Source organism: Argentina silus, assembly GCF_951799395.1.
Source record: "Argentina silus genome assembly, chromosome: 1".
In the NCBI taxonomy this organism is placed as follows: domain Eukaryota; kingdom Metazoa; phylum Chordata; class Actinopteri; order Argentiniformes; family Argentinidae; genus Argentina; species Argentina silus.
This window is the reverse complement of record NC_139655.1, coordinates 34,730,178-34,745,584: the sequence shown is the minus strand read 5'-3', so window position 1 is coordinate 34,745,584 and position 15,407 is coordinate 34,730,178. Positions and strand designations below refer to the sequence as shown.

The 15,407-nt window shown below is 45.4% G+C and overlaps 2 protein-coding genes across 2 annotated transcripts; one reads left to right on the top strand and one right to left on the bottom strand.

Moving 5' to 3' along the window:
* Positions 1-393: 393 nt before the first annotated feature.
* Positions 394-7,782, bottom strand: riok3 (RIO kinase 3 (yeast)). Its single transcript, XM_083683740.1, has 13 exons — positions 7,464-7,782; positions 6,750-6,865; positions 6,011-6,153; positions 5,661-5,768; positions 5,090-5,199; positions 4,650-4,793; positions 4,328-4,455; positions 3,822-4,004; positions 2,914-3,073; positions 2,542-2,622; positions 1,973-2,062; positions 1,506-1,613; positions 394-1,114 (listed from the first exon to the last, which is right to left on the bottom strand). The coding sequence occupies exons 1-13, from the start codon at positions 7,497-7,499 to the stop codon at positions 998-1,000; spliced, it is 1,524 nt and encodes a 507-aa protein (XP_083539866.1). The 5' UTR covers positions 7,500-7,782; the 3' UTR covers positions 394-997.
* Positions 7,783-9,952: 2,170 nt separating this feature from the next.
* On the top strand, positions 9,953-14,446 carry LOC310807098 (clavesin-1-like; the record flags this gene model as incomplete). The annotated part of the gene is made up of 5 exons (XM_083673395.1): positions 9,953-10,341; positions 10,641-10,815; positions 11,025-11,135; positions 11,369-11,589; positions 14,365-14,446. 5 exons carry the CDS (start codon positions 9,953-9,955, stop codon positions 14,444-14,446), a joined length of 978 nt encoding a protein of 325 aa, XP_083529521.1.
* Positions 14,447-15,407: the final 961 nt, after the last annotated feature.

The window sequence follows — 15,407 nt, the reverse complement described above, 5'->3', positions numbered from 1 at the left end:
TAAGCAGTATATGAGTAGCATTAGCATTATAGCAGAGTAAATAAGTTACAGTATGAACAGTGTAGCAGCATATGAACTGTATAGGTAATGCAGTCTAGCAGTATATATATGTATTAACAGTAACATGAGGTAGATAGTAGAATAAATATAAATATGGAATGCCGTATGTACAGTATGTGCAGAGTATTAACAGTAGTATTAAAGAAAATATAAGGATATGTGCATTATGAACAGTATGGACAGATGTTTCAGCTATTTCGATGAAAATCGCCTCAATATCCACAATCATTGTGAACCCATTTTATGTAGCGCCAGACAACATAAGGAGAATACATTGCAATTAACATCCACTTTATCCTGAGTGGAATAAAACGAAGGACAGGGAGCAACTTTTCACCATTTATTGTCACCATTGCAGTTACAGTGAGCACACACCATGGATGTATCACACAGAGACAGACAGCAACCTTCCTTGGATGACCAATGAAAATGATCAAATCTCCCATATCAGAGATAAGGACACACAACTCATCAAGTGCCTTAATCAAGACAGCACCTTTTCATCATTATTTATGGACTAAAACCTAGGGTTCTTCACTCTTCATGATTATATTGTCTCAAGCTCCTTTTTCGTTTCATTCATTCTGATCTGATCATCATATGAAATGCTTGAGTTTTTTTTTGGTGTTTTTTTTGGTGTCTTGTCGGGTCATTTCCTTCGGTCAGGCATCCCGGTCTGTTCCAGACTACAGCCGTAGTGGAAAGACATGTGGACGTGGTGTCACAGGTGCGGGTAGGGTAGAAGGATGGTCTCTTCTAGCCCCCCGTGTGTAACACCGTCCTGGGACGCCGTGACGTCCAGATACCTCCACCACGCCTCGTCGTAGCGAGACACACCGTAAAGGGTTCGACGAGCCCCCCCACTCGTCCTCTCAAAAACAGAATGACCAAACAGTTCTGTGCTGGTTACTCATGGCGTCTAACTCTGTCTACTGTGTTAATCGTCCTCGTCGCTTAATAAGGGTGGGCCCACGTCATCGTTGGTGACCATGCAGTTGGTCTTCCTCCCACGCCTCTGGACGTGGTCCTCGTTCCTCTTCTCCAGAGCCTCGATCTGTAGAAAGAAACAGAGAAGACAAGAGAGAATTTGATTTGAAGGATACAGTTTCACCATTTAGACCCTTGAGTAGACCTACCTATCCCCTAGTTCCCTCCCCTACTTCTTTCGTGCACTGGAATCTTGTACATGGGGAGTCTAGTCATGTAAATGTCCACTGATACTGTCTGACCAATGTCACTCAGTAAATACAACTATATGAACCTACCACGGCCTATATAAGGTGTGTTCCAAATGCACAAATTCTGTGCAGGGTCATCCAAAATGTTACGTCAAATTGGTGTTGTTCCTGCAACGTTTGAACACTTGAAACGATCTGATAATCTGCACAAGGCCGCGCGGAATGTGTACATCTGTAACAAAGCCGAGCTGCGCCAGGCGGTCTGACCTGGGCTAGGAAGTCCGCCGCGTTGTCCCCGGTGATCTGCAGATCCGACACGGCGTTGAAGAGGTTGTACTCGTCCATGGCCTCTGACACCCCACCCTTTCGGAAGAACTGGGGAACAGAGATAAAAACAAATATCGGTGGATTAAACCCAACAGCTTGGTACAACTGATATGAAAACCTCAGAACAGAGCACGTGAACAGATCAACAAGTTTACGGTCACTCATTTATCTAGGAATTTCACATTTCACAGTCGTTCAAATGAACTTGGTAGAGTGCTGTGAAGCAAGGCGTGTGACCACCCCCCCCTCCCCCCCCCCGTCGACGGCATCATTGTAAGCTGCGTGTGGACTCAACGGTGAGATATAAGATAAGATATTGAGATATTCATATTCTTACTAATATCATACTTAAGATATTAGCATTCAGACCGACGGTGTTTGCTGGTTTGAGCTGTGAGCTGGCTTACCGTTGCCACGTTCCTACAGTCTCTGAAGAGAAACTCAAGGCCGTGAGGGTGAGTGGGCTCGATGGACTGGCTCACATCAATCAGCCAGACCTGCAACACACACCGCATTAAAAAAACCTGCACTGAACACAGGCACGACATCTCTCTCTCACACACACACACACACACACATTAAAACCTACACTGAACACAGGTACAACATCTCTCTCACACACACACACCACAACCACATTAAAACCTACACTGAACACCTGAACACAGGCACATCACACACGCACATCAAAAACCTACACTGAACACAGGCACATCACACACGCACATTAAAAACCTACACTGAACACAGGCACATCACACACGCACATTAAAAACCTACACTGAACACAGGCACATCACACACACAACACAACCACATTCAAAACCTACACTGGACACAGGTACAATATCATGCCTAAACACAACTCAGTTGGAGGTTATATGGAGAGAGAGAGAGAACCCGTCTAGCCACCCATCCCTCCATATACAAGAGTGTCCCAGTTTAAGTCCATTGAAAGGACGGATCGATAGAGTACCTTTCCCTCATGCCACAGCATGTTGTATTCACTCAGGTCGGCGTGGACCAGGTTACACTCCTGATACAGCTGCTGCATCATCTGGGAGGGGGGAGGGGCAAGGGGAGAGAGGGAGAGAGAGAGGGACAGACAAGAGGAAAAGAGGAAGAGGGAGAAAGTCAAGACAGACAGACACAAAGCAATCATAATAATCCATGATAACATTCTCAGGGTTTGGAAACAGAGAGACTTCTAAGGGAAACGAAGAGCTTTGATACTAGTGCTTACAACCAAACGTATTACTGTAATGAACAGAGCTCCATTCTAACATAATCGTACAGTTGGACACGGCACGGTACAGCAGGCACACATGTCCCTCGGTGAATCTCTTACATGCAACACTTGGTAGTAGGCTCTCTGCATGTCCTCAGAGCCCAGGTGGGCCTCCTTCAGTTTGGGAGCAGGGATATGGTCCTTCCCTATGAATGACATCACCAGGATGTGCTTCTTCAGAATCACCACCTCAGGGCAGGGGATCTCTGCCTTCTTCATCCTGGAGAGAAAGGAGAAAAGGGGAGTTACGGTAAAAGTTTGAGAGAGTGACAAACTAGATCATTGGAATCACATTTTTAGTTGGCGAGAAACTTGACGAAGCAAGTGCAGCATTCAGTCGAGAATTTTGACTTTGAAGACCAAAGGCCCCAAATGTTCTAATTGGGTAATTGTGAAGTTAGAGAAAGTGAGGAGATTGATGTCAGAATGCTAAATGGCTGTGTGATCTAGAGATCTGATTAGGGACGGTGAATTTATCTCATTTACTGATTTTTTTTCATTTTTTTTTTTAGAAGTGTTGTTTTTTTTTAGAAAATTCCAAATGCCATCTGTAATTTTGACAGACTAAAATATTGCTGCAAAAGCATTCAAAAGGGGCACAAACTAATTGCAAAGAATCTGTGAAAAACAGCCAACTGTAGTTTCAGTCCTGCCTTGCTCTGTGAATTGTACTGGTGCTATCATGAAGATTGACGCCCACTGCCATATCAGAGTCGCCTCATGGTTCACACTATCAGGATAGGACTTCTGTTGATAAAAAAAAACCACGATACTTTACTTTCGGCTTTGTGAGTTCTGATGTAACACCAAAATCTCTCATCTGGGGATTTTTGGGGTGCCCCGTGCCCTGATCGGTAAATGAATATGATGACAGGTAAAAAAAAGTCTGTCACGTTGACGGATTAAGTTTGTCCTAGCGGAACCCCTGTTGAAGTGATTTCATCTGGAGTGCTGACATCGCCACCCACCGAGCCAGGTTGTGCATCTCTTTCTCTGCCCAGAGACGAATAATCTTGCGGGGGTTTAGTTTGCTGAAGCGGTCCTTGAAGCGGTAGTCGTCCTTGATGTACTTATCACGGTTCTTAAACTCGTTGAGTGTGGTCTTGAACACCTTCAGTACTACCTCCTCTGGGACAGGATTCTCCTCCAGGCTTAGAGAGGAACACACACACACGTCAAAAACTTACAAATAACGAATTCTACACTGATGGAAGCATCTAGAGAAAGAGTACTTAAGTTTACCACAGAAATCCAATTGATACCTGAGACTTGAGACAGACACTTATTTGATCAAATAGAAACCGTATCTGTCTTATCAATGGTTATGCTGAAACCTTATGACTCAGATGGAATCATATATCCCTTTCCTGATTGACTACTCCTGACCGACAGGCAATTAATATTTCCAGCCGGGCCACCTTTAGTCAGTCCTGCTTCGCCATCTTACGCAACAGCGTTACAAAGTCCATCTCACCTCCCCCCATTAGCGTGGAACACCACCGACTCCTTCCCGGTGCTGATGCAGCCGTTAATGTTCTCCAGCACGCCCGCATTCACCATCTTATACATCAGCAGACGGGTCCTGGGGTCCACCGCTTGTTCCTGGGGGGGGGGACGCCGGAAGAGAGGGAAGAGAGGGAGGTAATAGAAAGAGAAAAAAGGAGGGGATGAAATAGAAGGAAACAAAAAAGAGAGAAAAGAGGGAAGAACGGTCATATAGGCCTTAGGAACTTCAGAGTTGGGTTTTTTTTCTACATTGTGCCTTTTTCCTATCCGGTATTCGTGTGTAGACTCACAGCGGTAGAGTGCTCCTTCTTCTCGTGTATCTTGGCACTGCGGCGTTGCTCAGAGTAGCAGTGCTGCTTCAAGGCGTTGTACACCTGGTTAGACAGCTTCAGGTCCATCCCTAGACCGTCTCCCACCAGCACCTCCGGGGCAAACTAGGAACACATCACACATGAGAGAGAACCTGGCGGGAGACTGAGGGTAGTTTGCATATACGGTCGTGATAACATCGGCAAGCTTGTATATCGTAAGATAGGATATTGTCTGTTCGTCGAAGGAAGGAGAGACGGGAAGGAGGAAGGAAGGGAGGTAGGTAAGAAGGTAGGAAGGAAGGAAAGACAGAACACTCAATCTCCCAACAAATCTGTTGTGGACGATGCGTCTCTTCATATTGTAACGAGGTCGTGATAATATAGGGTGAACCAAGAGGTGAATCAGTCGTCAGTCTTACATTGTCCATACGTGCCGTGTTCTTCCTGCCACATATCACTTCATCATGTTTGGTGGTGATGTTCTTGCCTTTCCCGGTGAAGCCCTTCCTCGGTGCGGTCTGGGGCTTATCTGCAAGACGACAGCAGACACAATGGTTCGCTAACCCTTCCCAAGAAGTTGCTGTTAAAACCTGTAGAGTAACACTTAACGAACTTTACGCTGACCTTACAGGGATAGTTTTTCACTACTTTACATATAGTCAGATTGTTCCTTACCGTTAAAGTACTCTATGGGCCAGCATAAACTGTAACCCATGGTTCAGAGTTTATTAAATAGCCAATACTAACTCCAGCTAACAAAAAAAACAACGGGAGTGACTACAAAATAAAAGATATGAAAGTAACTGAGTCAGTTTGTTTTTGTTCCCCAACCACTTTCTCCTGGCCCGTAGACTAAATGAGTAAGGAACCATCGGATTATAAAGTGTACGATAGTGAACTATCCCTTCAAACTGAATAAATATTCTTTCATATCTCGCTTGACCGATGACATGATTAGCAGAGACAGAGGGTTTGAAGGAGAGATGTTACCAGCCCTGTAGGGGTCATGGCGAGTGTCCTGCCAGTCAACTTCATCCTCAGAGCTGTCGCTGTCCTCATAACGGTGGACCATGCGATAGTTCTCGAAGGAGATAGACACTGCAACAGCAAACAACATCAACATCAAATACTACCGTACTTGTTACTTTGCCAGACACCAGACAACCAGTATACTTGCATTATGGAAGTCTAAGGGGTGATGTTCCACCCTGGGCACTGGTCTAAGGTCAGCTTGCCCTTCCCAAAACCTTCACCCAACTATTACAAAAAAAAAATATGCAAAACTGACCCTACGTCAGGATCTCAGGGCAACTTCACCCTTCTCTTGTCCGTAGACTAACCTTTGCTATCTCCATTGAACTTCTTCTCTTCTCTTCGCAGCTGAGTATCACACTCTTTGTCGAACTGCATCTGCAGCATCTGAGCCAGCACGAGATCGCTGTCTGTGTCTGGCTCCTCACTGGCATTCAGGCCAGCATTCACACTGAATCACAGAGAGAGATATCAATGAGTGCAGTCCTGACTCTGACAATGACACAGAGAGTACAGAGAATACATCTTAACAGTCCCTCCTAAAGCCCGCTTCACCCTCACTACCCCCCCTATACTAACCCTTACCCCGAGACCTCTTCTCCCCTGCTACCCCCCTGTTCAAGTTCTCTCCTGCTAATTAAAAAAACGACTGCCAATGGCCCCTGGTGTGAGCATGGATTACTTTGTCTTATGATGACTGTTGGATAGATGATTCGCTTACTTAAACAAATGTATTGTTGTAAGTCGTTTTGGATAAAGGCATCTGCTAAATGCCATAAATGTAAATGTAGTACTGACTGCCATAGAGACAGAGGGGCCCTGAGGGTAGTGCTAACACAGACATATAGAGAAATGAGTTCTGTACTGACACCGCAACAGAAATATTGCTTTCATCTCGCCATTCCCCTCAGGTGTGGATCGTAGGGGGGTATATTTGAAATAGAGGTTCATTTGGAATTCAGCCAACAGAATGTGAGGAGTTTGAGAGCCACTGAAAGTCGACACCGTGGAGTGAGGTGAGGTGGTGAGGATAGCCAGGAAACTTACGCTGGAAGCTCTGGGAAAGTAATATTTTCCTCATCCAGCTGCTTCGCCAGTTCTTCACTCATGACGTCAGCCAGGGAACAGGGAGACACAAGTGTCTTGGTGGCGCCCCATGGGCTCTGAGGACAACCACACACACAACAGGGTCATACATGTAGTTAAAGGATCAACATCACACATGGTTGACAATGGTTACTATCCATTTGCGTCACCCTGACAGTAACTTTGATGTACTCCTGTATGAGCCTGAACACAAACTTGTAATTTACAGGGTTAGAACAAACTCAAATTCAGAGGATGAAAAAAGCCAACATAGAAAATAAAGGTAGTTGTCAATTTCATTGAATTGGATATCAAGCCTCCGCCTTGTATTTACGGAATGAAAGCTGATTGGATTAAGCTGGCTAAGTAAGCGAGAAACATTGTGTCAGCAATTCGGTCTTTTTGGAGATGAGTCATTATTAGAGAGGTCTATGTTGTGAGTTAGGTAGGCAGCTAAATTGCTTGGATTAACTAGGTCACGTCATCTGTCCTCCCCAAACAAGTCAGGCCTTTTAAGGCTCTGTCACTCCCTCTGACTACTATGCCTGACTCTGTAAAATGGCTGACTTGACTTGGCTCACCACCAGCGCGATCGCTACCAAAATGGGATATATATTGCTTAGTCAGTTTCCAACAGCAAACAAAAGCTAGTCCTGAGCTAACTTTGCCACTCACCTTTGGTCCTTCTGCAGTCACCCCTATTTGATCCATGATGATAGCAAATATACAGTCAGTTGTCGGGCTGGATGTTGAATGAATGTTAGGTCGCTAGCTTAATACAGGAACGCAAGCTGACAGAACCGGCGATACGTTTACAATGTTTAACAGCCTCCTAAGAGTTTCCGCAGCAAGACACTTCAATGGCACTGTGCGAATCAGTTCAATAAAAGAAGACAGTAGTTCAATAGCAGCCTAAATCAGGAATGAGCCCTTTTTTTCAAGTAAAATATCAAGTTTTTACGAGGTAGAGAGACACCGGTCTGGTCTGACGTTCTTGTTCCTGAAGAAGGAAATGACATGGTGGGTTTCTTCTTCTCCTGGATAAACAGGGAGGGAGAGAGGATAAACATAACAACTCTGCTGCCACCCGGTGTTCAATGTTGACTTTGTAACTACACAACAATTTGTTGCGTTATGTGCTCTCCAAGGTCCTGAAATTATGTGTTTGTCCCGCCATGATGGCCTCTGACGAAATGTTTTGAATCAAAAACCAAATCACATTCTATTATCCTGCAAAAAAAAGTGTAATTGTTTACTAGCTGATACGGTTATTGACTAAATATCTAAGGCGCAAACACATAATGTATGTCTTCTTTACACTGGCTCATAGGTGTTTAGGTAAATGCCATACATGTGTTTGTTTGTGCTTATTGTGCCATAATGCAAGACAATTATTTAGATAGACCTATAGGATAAGACAACAGATATATATAGATATTGCATTTGCAACCTAACCTAATGTGTAAACATTGTGTGTATCAACTATTGATATATATATATATATATGGGTATGAAAGGGACATTGGTTGGTCTGGAGTGTCGTAGACATTTTCTTTAGCGCGATGCTCAGAGAAATATTATATACCTATAAATATTGGGGCGGAATTGGAGACAACACAATTACGTAATTTTCTGTCGGGGATTTGAAGAGCAATAGGCAACATTGACCAATGAGATGGCGTTTCCATTCGGGTGAATGTAATATTTACATTGCGGCACACGGCTGAGCACCGCGGGGTGTCTCTGCCACCTATGTGCGGTTCCATCACCAGATAGCCTCGTCTTCGTCCGCCTCCTGGCAGTGCGCGTACAACCATCACTGAAGCTGTAGCCGCGCATGGCCGTCAAGCTGTCCCGTTTATGGGTCACAGCATCCTCACAGACAGGCTTCATGAAATGATAGGATTGAGGACAGCGCATTCCACCACCGAATGCAAGGAAAGCTCCAAGGAATATAGTCATACTCATTTTGGTTTCCACTCCAACTGAGGATTTTCCCCCCCACACACTGAAACCTGATGGCTAGTATTTATATCAGTGAGATGATATGTGTGCTGTGCGGTCATACGCTTCACACCGACACCTAGCAGGTTTACACAGGGCGTGGTGTTGATGTAAGTATTATATTTATCTTAAATTAGATGAATGAAATGTATGTTGGAACATTATTTTTCCATTTTTTCTTCACCATTTAGTCAGGTTTTCTGTGACGATGGCTCGTCGGCTGGTTCTAAATGATGGTGGGGGAGGGAACGTCATCTGACGCAATTAATATATGAACGGCATATAGGATAGGTGTATTGAGCAGTGGGTGTCACAATATGAATTGTTCATCATCTAAGCTTTGATGAAAAAAATTAAAAAACGTGAAGATTTTATGAATTAAATGTGTGTAAACATTCCCCCTAGCTTTAGCCTACAGTATATGGCCCTGAGCATCACAGGCAATGAATACCCTGCGTGTGTGACGGCTAGCCTGAGGAATAATGATATTTCATAGGCTACGTCAGCCTTCTTAATGTGCAAACCATCAACAATGTCTTTTAGTGCGATTGAACTGTAATTGAGTGTCATATTGCATGTTTGGAATTGGAGGAATATGCCTTTGTCATATTTCTTAATGTCACATGAGCCTATAACCTACATCATAGGCCCACTTTTGACATGGTTTATTCCATGGAGAGTCTGGAGAATGATGTGGATCTCAATTTCGTTTAATCCTAGGCTACACTGTGAAATCGAGACATATATGTTGTTCACAGATTCCAGTAATCTTGAAACTGCTTATTTCAATGGTTACAATCGCACTGTGACTGTCACAATGAGTTGAATTGAAATGAAATTTACTTCCCTCATATACAGTCAAGTGTTTTCCCACATCTGGTCTGTGAGAAACACAGGTGTGTGTGTGTGTGTGGGGGGGGGGGGGGGGGGGGTGGTGTATATCTGTAACATATCCTGCTCTCTCCAGGCCAGATACGACAGCTGTGGAGCAGCCTTACACCTGAAGCGGTGGTGGCGTGACCCTTGGGGAGCGGTGACACCAACGATGTGCACGACAGCCGTCAAGACCGTGTCCTAAGTGTGTGATATATAACAGCCGTCTGAGAGAGAGAGAGGCCTACCCAGAGAGACAGAGAGCTGGAACTGGACCACAGGGAACAATGACTCACTTGCACGCAGGCCTGAGGTCAGAGACCACAGAGAAAGCCCGCCTGGAGCTGAATGAGAACCCGGACACCTTGCACCAGGACATCCAGCAGGTACGCGACATGATCGTCACGCGCCCCGACATCGGCTTCCTGCGGACCGACGACGACTTCATCCTGCGCTTCCTCCGCGCCAGGAAGTTCAACCAGGCGGAGACGTTCCGTCTGCTGGCTCAGTACTTCCAGTTCCGTCAGCAGAACCTGGACATGTTCCAGAGCTTCAAGGTGAACGACCCGGGGATCAAGAGGGCCCTGACGGACGGGTTCCCAGGAGTCCTGGAGACCCCGGATCAACACGGACGCAAGATCCTCATCCTCTTCGCCTCCAACTGGGACCAGGGCAGGTGAGGAGGAAAGAGATTCAGTCGGTTCATGTGTAACACTGAACCACTGTCAGCGTTTGAAATGTTTCATCGCGTATTACGATATCTCTCTCTACCTCTTTACCTCACTTTCTGTCCCCCCCCCTTTACTCAAATTCACTCCCCATCACTCTCTCTCTCTCTCTCTCTCTCTCTCTCTCTCTCTCTCTCTCTCTCATTCGCTCTCCCTCGTCTCTCTCTCTCTTTCTCTTTCTCACTCATTGTTTCTCTCTTTGTCCCTCTCTTTCTCTTCCATTCCTCGTCTCCCTCTCTCCTTGTAGGAACTCTTTCACAGACATCCTGCGGGCCATCCTCCTCTCCCTGGAGGTACTGATCGAGAACCCAGAGCTGCAGATCAACGGCTTCATTCTGATCATAGACTGGAGTAATTTCTCCTTCAAGCAAGCATCCAAACTCACCCCCAACATCCTCAAACTGGCCATCGAAGGCCTGCAGGTAGGCTTGACTGGCTCTGAACCAGACCTGGGTCCATTTCATGTCAAATACTCAATAAAGATATGACACTGGATACAGCATAGTGGTTTAGAGATGAACATATGTTTATTGTGCCATGGGATAAACGTGTGTCTATTGAAATTTGATCATCATGAGCAAGAAACTCATTCTCCACCGGTTCTTTTCCCTTCCCCACAACACCACCACAGGACAGCTTCCCTGCGCGCTTCGGAGGCATCCACTTTGTGAACCAGCCGTGGTACATCCACGCCATGTACACCATCATCAAGCCTTTCCTCAAGGACAAGACCAGGAAAAGGGTAACAATGGTCGTTTCTCTGGTTTAATCCGCCTCACCGACTACCGGGACTATCATTGTGTGATGATGGTGCACCACAGGGCATGCCATCAACAACAGAGCTGTCAGCTAAAGCCCATACAGATCTGGAACCAGGCTTCCCAAATGCATTTCAGATTATATCAGTTAATATCAGATTATTTATCAGTTATGATACTTCATGTGATGTTTGCTTCTCTCAATTTTTACCAACAGATCTTTCTCCATGGCAACAACCTCAACAGTCTACACCAGCTGATCTTGCCAGATTGTTTGCCGTCAGAGTTTGGCGGAACACTGCCACCATATGACATGGGCATCTGGGCCCGGACCCTTCTGGGTCCCGACTACAATGATGAGACGGAGTACACCCTCACCTATGACGCACTCCATGTGAAAGAGACATGTGGCAGTGGAGAGAAGGAACTCATGAAGAGGTGGGTGACAGGAGAGGAGAGGAGAGGAGAGGAGAGGGGAGGGGAAGGGAGGGGAGGGGAGGAGAGTCTGCCAAATGGGGAGTGAGCTATAGTGTTACAGAGGGGGCTCAGTCAACCACATCGGTGTGAGAAACCTTGCCCTAAACATGAAGGCCTGCATTAGTCCGCAAAAAGAACGTCTAAGCTTTAGATCAGGTGTTGCAACTCACAGAGAGACCTAAGTTGGAATGCGGTCTGAGAACATAGAGTAGAGCACCTAGTCAACTAAACAGAGAGAAGAGCAGAGTACCATCAGTCAGTCCGGACTTCAGGGTCGTCCGTCTTCATCAGTATTGACTTCCTATTGTTTGAAGTCTGTCAGGGTCATTAGACGGACCACAGCCTCTCCAGTAATGATTGTCACGGGTCTGACCAAAGTGTGACTGCCATGACTCTGAGCTGTAATGACTGCTGTGTCTAACCAGAGAATGAACACCTGCTGTCTATAGAGGGGCTCATTAAGATAGAGTTGCTAACACCACTGCTAACACTGACCTACTGCAGTCTAGTATCCTTTTTTTTCTTACAGCCTTTTGAGATGCCACACCCTTTGACTAGCAGACAGTTTATCTGGGAGAGACTGAGGGTGAATGGCCAGAGATAGTCTGAATGAAGCACAGAGCGTTAGAGTGTGGATTTAAACACAGAGCCATAGAGTGTGGATTTAAACACAGAGCCGTAGAGTGTGGATTTAAACACAGAGCCGTAGAGTGTGGATATAAACACAGAGCTGCAGAGTGTGGATTTAAACACAGAACCGTAGAGTGTGGATTTAAACACAGAGCCGTAGAGTGTGGATTGTTCTATAGAATGTGGTGTATATATTATACTGTGTGAATACTTGATTGTGATTGGTCAAGAGGGTGTCGATTATAATTTTTCCTATAAATACACACGTTGTCCCAGTCATAGCCTCCTCACCGTTCCAAACGAACGCGCCCAATTTTGTTTACCATTGCCTAGCAACAGTAACTCCAGTTCCGCTACATTTATGAACAAAACTGGTGGTTGTGGTTGGTGGAGAAACAGAATGTGGTTGGTCGATGCTCATCTCTGCGATGTGGCTGAGAGGAACTCATTAATTCTGAACCCCGCGTGGCTGCCTGACTTCCCATTCCAATCAACATCCTCACGTAGGATCATCCCTCTGGAGGACGCCTCCTCAGAATTGATTTAATTAAAAAAAGCATCCTTGTCCTGACCCCCCAGCGTCTCCTCCAATCACAACGCTCCCTCCTCTCGTTCACTCTGCCATATGACTTATTAGAGCCTGACTCGGAGGAGGGCCCCGCCCATCTGGAACCACAACCTCTCTCCTCAATTTCATAGACAGGGATGGAGGGATGGAGGGATGAGGGATGAGGGAGATTGTTAGTGTGTTGGCCATCAGTGATCATCATCAGAGCATCGATAAATAGATAGATAGATAGATAGATAGATAGATAGATAGATAAACAGATAGATAGATAGATAGATAGATAAACAGATAGATAGACAGATAGATAGATAGGTAGATACAGTAGATAGATAGATAGATAAACAGATAGATAGACAGACAGATAGATAAATAAATAGAGAGAGAGAGAGATAGATAGATAGATAGATAGACAGACAGACAGATAGATAGATGAATAGATAAATAAATAGATAGAGAGAGAAAGAGAGAGAGAGATAGATAGATAGATAGATAGATAGATAGATAGATAGATAGATAGATAGATAGATAGATAGATAGACAGACAGATTCAGAAGGAGGTCTCTGTGTTAGTACAGCAGGGTGTGCTGTCCTCAGCCATAGTAGACTGGACAACAGAAGGGAGCATAAAGATACCAAGGACCTCCTCACCAACAGGACAGGGGGAGACCACCTCTGATAGAACTGCCTGATAGCACTGTAGAACCATTAAACTACTGCAGGCAACATTTGAATCAAGACTATGTCACGGTTTGAATACATCTCTCGTTTGCATATGGACATGTTTTGCATATGCCCATCCTTAGAGTTCCATTTATGAGACACATTTTGAAAGGGTAAAATTACAATACAATTCAATATTTCCCCTCAAATGTTTCAAATCAGGGAGTTAGAAGAAGACTAAAATTAGTATCAGTGTCTCCGTGGTATTAGGGGTGGGCTTAACAGAGAGGGAGAGGTTTGCAGTCCTGCTCTTTGACTGCTCTGACCAGTTAGATTTCTCTGTCGTTCCATCTCCGTCTGGTGGCGGTTTAATCAGCTAGCTTAGAGGAAGATGAGGCCTGGGTCTGGGCCACTAAGCTCCACTATGGTGTCGAACAAGCCAAAACAGGCCTGGGTCTGGGGTGCGGTGCTAAGCTCCACTCTGGTGTTACAGCAGGCAGTCTCACACACGCCAAAGCAGCCCAGAGCAGGGATTATGACAGCCTGAGCTACTGGATATGCCTCCACAGCTGGGGCATCCTGCTCATCTCTTCCTGAACAAACACAGCCTAGCACTGGAACCAGCTAACCAGTCACAGCCTAACGTGGGAAATGAACAGACCAATCACATCCTAGCATACGGTATATAGTACAACAAACACTTTCTGTAGCCTCTGGACATATGAGAGAATGACATGGAGGCTATGTGATGATGAGAACTTCTCTAGGGTTAGGGTTAGGGTTAGGATTAGGATTAGGGTTAGGATTAGGGTTAGGGTTAATAGCAGCAGTCCAGTGTCTCATATTAAAGCGTCATCTCTCTCTGTTGTTTGTTTTAGGTCTCAATCAGCTGTGGAGCCAGGCACTCTACGTCAGTCAGACAGAGACACCACTGCACAGCCTCTACTGGCTCTGGACTAATCACACACACACACACACACACACACACAAACACACACAAACACACACACACACACACGCAAGTGCGTGCAAGCACACACACACACACACACTGCTGGCACTGGACTGATATATACCACTGTATAGCACGCGCCCACACAAACACACACGCACACACACACACACACACGCACACACACAAGCACACACACACGCACACACACACAGCTGGCTCTGGACTGATCACACTCACAGATTGGATTAAATCCCTCAAACTCTGAAAACTGAACTTTCAAAGTCAAGCCCGGGCTTTGGCCCAACAGGAGCCTCCAAACCCTTGTTGCTATGGAGCTGCCGAACCTCATCATCTCTGAAAGCACCCCCCCACACACACACACACCTCCCACCTCCTCCACCCCCCTCTGTGCCAGCCAGCCCAGTGCCAGACCTGCAACGCTGTACCTGTACCATAATCCCCACCCCCCTCACTGGCAGACCTCTCACCAGCCACGCCCATCCAGGTCCATGCCGATAGGTGTAGAATGATTAACTAATGTCTGTGTTAACGAGGAGGAACTGACTGAGTCTAATGTCTAAAAGCCCTGCAGCAGAATACCAAACTGTAACTCTCACCTGTTTAGGGGGCGTTTTTGTTTTTATGAAAGTAATTTATTTGAAGATTGTATAACCATCAGGGCTTCACTCTCAGAGACCTCCATCCAACTGCAATGTATAAGTAAACTTTAAAAGAATGTATAGAAAAGCATTTCGATTGTGTGGCCTCAAGAGTTAATTCTGTGTTGTGTGTTGTGTTTGTGTGTGTATGTGCGTGCATGTGTCTGTGTCTGTGTGTGTGTGTGTTCAGGTTTTGTAATTGAAATGGACTAATTATTTTCTGCATTGAAGAAATGAATCTCAAGCTACAGGGATCAAATACGAACATTCTGTTCATCAAATAACAGGACACAGTTTTGGACCTCAT

Excerpts from the sequence above, each read along its gene's own strand:
- riok3 (XM_083683740.1), bottom strand. The coding sequence starts at position 7,499 with ATGGATCAAATAGGGGTGACTGCAGAAGGACCAAAG. Across the intron at positions 4,794-5,089 it reads ACACGGCACGTATGGACAAT|TTTGCCCCGGAGGTGCTGGT; the intron begins GTAAGACTGACG and ends ATGTGTTCCTAG. Across the intron at positions 4,005-4,327 it reads TTCCACGCTAATGGGGGGAG|CCTGGAGGAGAATCCTGTCC; the intron begins GTGAGATGGACT and ends TTCCTCTCTAAG.